At 39.5% G+C, this 7,500-nt stretch overlaps 2 protein-coding genes and 1 long non-coding RNA gene across 3 annotated transcripts in view; 1 reads left to right on the top strand and 2 right to left on the bottom strand.

The window, feature by feature from the left end:
• The window catches only part of LOC143301060 (atrial natriuretic peptide receptor 1-like), a 73,442-nt gene extending 72,826 nt beyond the window's left edge, over positions 1–616 (top strand). The window contains exon 28 of the mRNA XM_076615065.1: positions 1–616. This exon is cut by the window's left edge and continues 83 nt beyond it. Coding sequence (XP_076471180.1) covers positions 1–199 — 199 coding nt within the window. The 3' untranslated portion in view covers positions 200–616.
• Positions 617–3,879: 3,263 nt separating this feature from the next.
• LOC143301020 (uncharacterized) lies at positions 3,880–6,009 on the bottom strand. The gene is made up of 2 exons (XR_013057725.1): positions 4,774–6,009; positions 3,880–4,704 (listed from the first exon to the last, which is right to left on the bottom strand). It is a non-coding gene; the product is annotated as an uncharacterized LOC143301020 (long non-coding RNA).
• A 320-nt stretch (positions 6,010–6,329) lies between these two features.
• The window catches only part of LOC143301019 (uncharacterized), a 122,004-nt gene continuing 120,833 nt past the window's right edge, over positions 6,330–7,500 (bottom strand). Inside the window, exon 30 of the mRNA XM_076615014.1 lies at positions 6,330–7,500. This exon is cut by the window's right edge and continues 641 nt beyond it. The gene's annotated coding sequence lies outside the window, so the exon portion shown is untranslated.

The following is a 7,500-nucleotide window of genomic DNA, read 5'->3' as shown; positions in this document are numbered from 1 at the left end:
GAAGAAGGAGGAGGAGACACCACCACCACTACCAGCATCAGAGGGACAGACAGGCAGCGAGGTGCACGCGCACTGCTCCTCCCTCGTCCACCTGCACCGCTCCGTGTGTGTGGTGGAGGAGAAGAAGGGGGCGTCACCCCTTACAACAGGAGGAGGAGGAGGCGGAGAGGAGGACAACTCCGTCGTCGTGAGTGTCTGAGACTGAGAGTGGCCGGACTTTGCTTTCCGTGTCAGTCGTTTCGAGACATGAAAAAAATATTTGTTAAAAAATGAATAAATAAAATAAAAGAATGGAAATCAACAACAAAAGAAATCTTCATTGTCATGAGAGACACAGAAATACCGATGGTGATAAAACAACAGAAACCACACACACACACACACACACACACACGCACACACAGAGCATCCGACAGACCTGGATATGAATCTGGTGATCATTTCTTCTGTGCGGCGCCCCAATGACTCTTCACAGTGAAGAACAAGAACAACAACTACAACAACAGCAACAACAACAGCAACAACAGCAACAACAACAACAAGAACAACAACTACAGCAACAGCAACAACAACAACAACTACAGCAACAACAACAGCAACAACAACAACAACTACAGCAACAGCAACAGCAACAACAACAAAAACTACAGCAACAACAACAACAGCAACAACAACAGCAACAGCAACAACAACAAAGACATTTCACAACCCATGCAGGGGGTGGAACGAGACATCTTTTGACATGAATACAGTCGATGTCAGTTTTGTGACACGGAGTTCACGTGCTGAGTGGCAGTGTGGTTTTATTCGGTTGTGAATCACTGCAGCCAGCAGACAGTGTGCAACAGCCGAGTGGTTAAAGCGTTGGACTTTCAATCTGAGGGTCCGGGGTTCGAATCTCGGTAACGGCGCCTGGTGGGTAAAGGGTGAAGAATTTTTCCTATCTCCCATGTCAACAGAAGTGCAGACCTGCTAGTGCCTGAACCCCCTTCGTGTTTTTATACCCATGCAGAAGATCAAATACGCACGTTTAAAGATCTCTTAATCCATGTCAGCGTTCAGTGGGTTGTGGAAGCAAGTACATATAAAGCATGCACCCCGTCCCCCATGCCCGAAAACGGAGTATGACTGCCTACATCATGGCGGGGGAAGAAACGGTCATGCATGTAAAGGCCCATTCGTGTGTATACGGCGAGTGAACGTGAGAGTCACAGACCACGAACGAAGATGATGAAGACTGGAGCCAGCATGTGCACGTGGCTGGCACAGGAGAGTCAGTGTGATGAGAAATATATCAGTGACGTGTTGGAATTTTTTTTTAATATATATTTTTTTTATGTGTGTTTTCATAGGTGTTCTACCCAAACTTTTGTATACCTGTTTATTTTCTGCGGTTTTATATTTGCTGATGTTGTCTTTTATCTATCTTTTTATACTGGATATATTATTGACTGCCTTTTTTTAACTTCTCTTTTTTTTTCCCCTAACACCCTTTTAATCTGGATATGATAATGTAAGAGGATTGGCTGATTCCTTCGTCATGGCATTGTCTGGTGTTTACTACTCTTACTACATCTACTGCTGCCGCTGTTGCTACCATTGTTGCTGTTGCTGCTACTTCTGCTACTATATCTACTGCTGCTACTGTTGCTGCTACTATTACTGTTGCTGTAGGTGCTGCTACTACTACTACTACTGCTACCACTACTATTGCTACTACCACCCGCCACCTATTTAGGGTTTAATGATATGGTTACTAACGCCATAGCTACAATGTTGTCTTTTTATGTATGAGGAACGCTGTTTCTGAATTTGCTTTGTGGTTTGGAATTGGTTCTGTCTAACGCGTTTTTTTTTCTTTAGCCCTGACATGATCTTCACAACAGCAACAAAAAAGAGATTTGATTCACATTCGCATGCATACAGACGCACACGCGCACTAATCCTTGTACTCACACACACACACACACACACACACACACACACACACATATACACACACACACACTCTCTCTCTCTCTCTCTCTCTCTCTCTATCTCTCCCGATCCATCTCTCTCAAAAGGACTACTGCTATTGCCATTGCCGTCACCGCATTATTGCAGCTGCTACTAACACAACTATTACTGCTGCTGCTCTTCTGGTCAAAGATGGGACAATGTATCTATCTATGTATCTATGTATCTATGTATATGTCTGTCTGTCTGTCCGTCTGTATCTATCTATCTATCTATCTATCTATCTATATATATATATATATATATATATAAAAGAAATCGCCGGTGGGTTTCAGGAAAGGTTACTCGACTTTTGATCATATATGGATGCTATAATAGAAAAAAAACACCATTTCTAAGAAAGGTGGAAAACTCTATGCCTGCTTTGTTGATCTGAAATCTGCCTTCGCTTCGATTCCATACAGCTGTTTTGTTTGTTGTTGCTGTTGTTTTTAAGTCAGTGTCTCGTTACCAGATTGTAAAGTGATACTGTCTGTTTGCTTGACAGTGAGTTTTGTAGGGCGAGGCTTGACAGTGAGTTTTGTAGGGCGAGGTTACAGCGCTGCTTCGGACATTTCAACAGATCGTGTTGTTGTCTGACCGAGGACGTGTGATTGATACTGAGTACATGTATACGCATCAATTTATTTTTTTATTTATCTATTTCTATTTTTATTTTTGTACGCTTATAGTTGACTTCATTAAGTTTTTTGCGCCTTATAAATATTATTGTTAGTAGTAGTAGTTCTTTTGTTATGTATTTATCTATTATTTATTTACTTATTTCTTTTTATTTGATTTTATTTTTTTTATTTTTTTTCTCAAGGCCTAAGCGCGTTGGGTTACGCTGCTGGTCAGGCCTCTGCTTGGCAGATGTGGTGTAGCGTATATGGATTTGTCCGAACGCAGTGACGCCTCCTTGAGCCACTGAAACTGAAACTGAAACTGCATCAATGAATAACTTATCTATTTTAATTTTTTCCCCTCAAAGCAGCGCGGTAGACTGTTGCCTGACACACCTTCCTACAGGACGGTGTCGGGTTTTTAAATTAGTTTTTTAACTCTTTCCATACGAACGGCGAAAGAGACGACGTTAACAGCGTTTCACCCCAATTACCATCATCAAAATATTGCAAGCGGAAGGCTCTTATACTGAAGACGTGAATGTTGACAAAGAATACCACAAGTCTGACGACGGAAGCTAAAAGTTGGGTCATTCAGACACCCACTGGACATCCGAGGGGTCTCTGTAGAGGAGAAGAGAGGACTGGCCGTACTGAGTGAGTTAATCTTTCTCACTTGGTGAAAGCACAGATTTGAGAGATACATCGGCATTGACAGATTTATCAGAAATATGGTTTATAAAGAAAACGTACTGGAAAAAAAAGTATACTTAAAAAAAACAAATTCTCTGTTGATTTTACTTTTTCAATAGCTTGTTACTTGTGGATTCTTTCCATTTTTCTCTTCCTAGATGTGGCGCTGAACTGATTGGTGGAATTCTGAATAAAATGACTATTTACCACAATGATTTTACTGATTAGTGGAATTCTAAATAAAATGACTATTTACCACAATGATTTAACTGATTGGTGGAATTTTGAATAAAATGACTATTTACCACAATGATTTTACTTGATTTATGGAAAACAAGTGTTCTTTTTCTTTCTGTTGATCTTTACTTTCGTCAAACTTTGAGATGCTAAAGAGATGTGCATGTTGCCCAACTGAATTGTTTTGGTTTTGTTTTTTCACGAGTAAAGTTAATATACTGATCTGGGATAACTATTATATTTTACGTACACACACGCCCGCACACACACACACACACACACACACACACACACACACACACACACACACACACACACACACAGACACACACAAAAGCAGAAAATTTTAATCCGAAATCACTCTTAATATGTACAAAGACAATCGCGTAAATAGGTGTTGCAAAAACATTAAATCAGTTCAATCCAGAAAAGACAAGAAAACGACTTATATCTGCTTTTTAATTGGATACATGTGAGAGGGAATCCAATTCGCTGGTGTGTGTGTTTTTTTTTGTGTGTGTGTGTTTGTTTGTTTGTTTTTTAATCTTATTTATCTTTCCTTTTTTTTTAAACTGAAGAGATTGGCATTGCGGACAAACGATCAAGTTACTGTTGATCTCCTCCGTGACCAGACATTGGAAACAATCTTGACTTGTTGAATGTAATCAATGATCATCACGCCAAGTCACTAACGGGAAAGATAAACTCTCCACAATGGCATTCACATGGAACATGGTCTTCCTCATCCCGAGTTAGAGAGAGAGAGACAGAGAGAATATAAACTATGAAAGAATGTATTCGTATATTTATTGTGCGTGCACACACTGACAGAAAATGTGATTTCTTCCTAAATAACTTCTCAATGAGAAAGAAATGAGCAAAAAAAATTGAAAGCACAAGGCAAAAATCGATATGTATATATATATATATATATATATATTTATGTCCCCCCCCCCCTAAAACAGAAACTAAACACCGCCACACATTTCCAAAGACTGTCAGCCAAAGCAGTAACATATAACTTCACGACTGCGGAAAAAAAGAAAGAAATAAAAATGCTAATGAAAACCAGCGCGATCCAAACAAAACCCAAACAAAAAAGATACGTGATAAGTATGTACAGGGCACATAACTCTTATGCCTTTTCCCTGGCTACCTCCCCTACCAAGTTATCCGTTATGTGTGTGTACAGGGCACATAACTCTTATGCCTTTCCCCTGGCTACCTCCCCTACCAACTTTCCCTTTTACGAAAAAAGAAAATGTGAGCAGCATCACAAAAAGGCTTATACTAAGGAAACATCGGATAGAGGAAAAGAAAAAAAAACACAACAGAAAGAAGATAAATCTAAAACAATTAAAAAAAAAACATAAAAAAAACGAAACAAAACAAGGATACTGTGGACCGATTCCTCCACATGTCATCAGACACGGCAACTGTCCTGTAAATTAACCCCTTCAGTGCTGGAGAGAAGGAAAAAAAAATAGTAGAAAGTGGTGTTTCGAGTCATATGACTTTCCGAAACAATAAGCCCAAAACTGAGAAAACGGTCTGCAGATATACCACTCTAGCTGAACTGTGTGAATTTTCAGCCTTCCAGAGTTATTTCCCTTCATCAGTGGCGTTACTATGACCGTGGGTGATACGTGCTGTGGCACGCAAGGAGTTAATGTTCTAGCGTGTTTTGAAATGCAGTACCGCACTCGCCCTAGTAGTGGTGGTGGCCTTAGCTGGCTGGGGCGTTCGTTTCAAGCCTGGTGACCAATAAAAGACGGTACGGTCCTTCCAAATAATTGTCTAAAAACATGACAGACACATGTATGTAGTCAACATACTAGCTCTGAATTACATCAGTCAAGAAATGTATGCGTTAAAACGTGAGAAAAAAAAAAAAAGAAGCAACAAAAAAAAAAAAAAAAAAAAAAAAAAAAAAAAAAAAGTAGGCGAAAGGGGAATAGGCTAATCGAAGTGTAGATTTCGCCATGCACTTTGTGCGTGTGAAGAAAACGCGTGTGTTAACTCTCTCCATACGAACGGCGAAAGAGACGACGTTAACAGCGTTTCACCCCAATTACCATCATCAAAATATTGCAAGCGGAAGGCTCTTATACTGAAGAGGTGAATGTTGACAAACAATACCACAATTCTGACGACGGAAGCTAAAGGTTGGGTCATTCAAACACCCACTGGACATCCGAGGGGTCTGTGTAGAGAAGAAAAGAGGATTGGCCATACTGAGTGTGTTAAGAATAAACATATCTATACATTAAAAGCACATGCCTTTACTTTTCTTTAGCATAATATTCGGCTCGCTGATCAACGCCTTGAAACCCTAAACCCTACATTTGTGTGAAAACGCCAACACAGAATGAAATAGAATAATCATCAAACAAATATAAGGAAGAAAATATACATGCAGAGAGAAAATTGAATGAAAAAAAAAGGGGGAGGGAGGGAGGCAGGGGGGACGGGGGGGGGGGGGCTGTCTTCACTGCCCAGGAACAGTAGCCCCAAGCTTCACATACACAGAAATATGACAGCACAAAAAAAAAAAATCATACTCATAAATTCAGAAAACGTTTTCTATTCAAACCAAAAATTGGAATGTGGCTTTGTAAGCGCATCTCAATTACAACGACAAATAGATAACATCGACTCCAAAGTCTACACTTCAAATATTTGATGCTCTGACTCTAAAGAAAGCTGGACCCCCAAAAGAGCGGGTGATAAAAAAAACAAAAAAACAAAAACAACAACAACAAGAAATAGAGCAACACAGAGTGACTGACTGACTGACTGAAAGCACTGTCATATATTATTTTCTGTCCCGTGTAACACAGAAATGTACACACCAGACTTCATAGTTCGGTACTTTCTGGGGAACGTCAGCATGTCTGCTTGCAGCAGTTAAGACATACATAATTATGTGATCGACACAAAACAGATTTTAAACAGATATATATATATATATATATATAGGAGGAGGAAGAGAGAGAGGTGGAGGGACAGACAGAGGGGGGGAGGGGAGAGAGAGGGGGGGAGGGGGACACAAAAGCACCCTTGCCGTGGCAGAAATCTAACAAAACTAGGAGAAAAAGACAACAACGTTGAACTCAAAAGGTGTGGAAACAAATGTCCAATGTTTCTGATGACAAGATTTACTATGGAAGAGATCATACAACACACATCATGTAAACTCGTTTACCTGATCTGTGAAATATGTTCTCACCCCCCCACCCCCCACCCCACACACACACAATGTTTTCCTTTTCATTATTAAAACTAAGCACGTTCGTATAGCATTGGTAATTCATCTATGGTACTGTTGGGGACAGAGTTATGAAGACAAATGGGATTGTTTTTGTTTTATAACAGTATTTTCAGCACAGGGATCCATTCAATTTGTGACAATACATTCCAGTCTAAATGTCACGTATGCTAAGACGTATTACTTGAGTAATTATTGATGGATGTTGTTGCCTCAAGAAATCTTTTTTTCTTATCCTGCAAAGCCCCGTGGAAAGCCATCGGACTTTCTTTCTTTTTTTTTTTTAACAGAGATTTTCTGACGAGTATTGACCATCAAAATGTCATGCCATATGAATGTTTCTCGTTCAAAATCAGGCAATACCTGTAATTACTGTCAATTCTAATGTCGTGTTGATATTACTTGATAGCAGCATTATCTTATTCATTTCTTCATTCGTTTGTTTTACATCTTCATTGACTGGTTATGAATACGTGATTTGATAATAATAATTATTGTTAATGATACTGGTCATCGGCAGTCACATTGAAACTGAAGTGCAATTTATCAGCACACGAGCTTGTTGATGTCCTTTCGTCAGCCGCTGATATTTGTAATTCTTGTGTAGTGTTGAACGATAAAAGATTATTTAATGGGGAAAGACAACCACGAATGTAACGTTTATTCTTCTTCTTTTTAAAAAAT

Source organism: Babylonia areolata, chromosome 27 (assembly GCF_041734735.1).
Source record: "Babylonia areolata isolate BAREFJ2019XMU chromosome 27, ASM4173473v1, whole genome shotgun sequence".
NCBI classification, from domain to species: Eukaryota; Metazoa; Mollusca; class Gastropoda; order Neogastropoda; family Buccinidae; genus Babylonia; species Babylonia areolata.
Note: the sequence above shows the minus strand (reverse complement) of the source record. Positions and strands in the feature narration are given on the sequence as shown.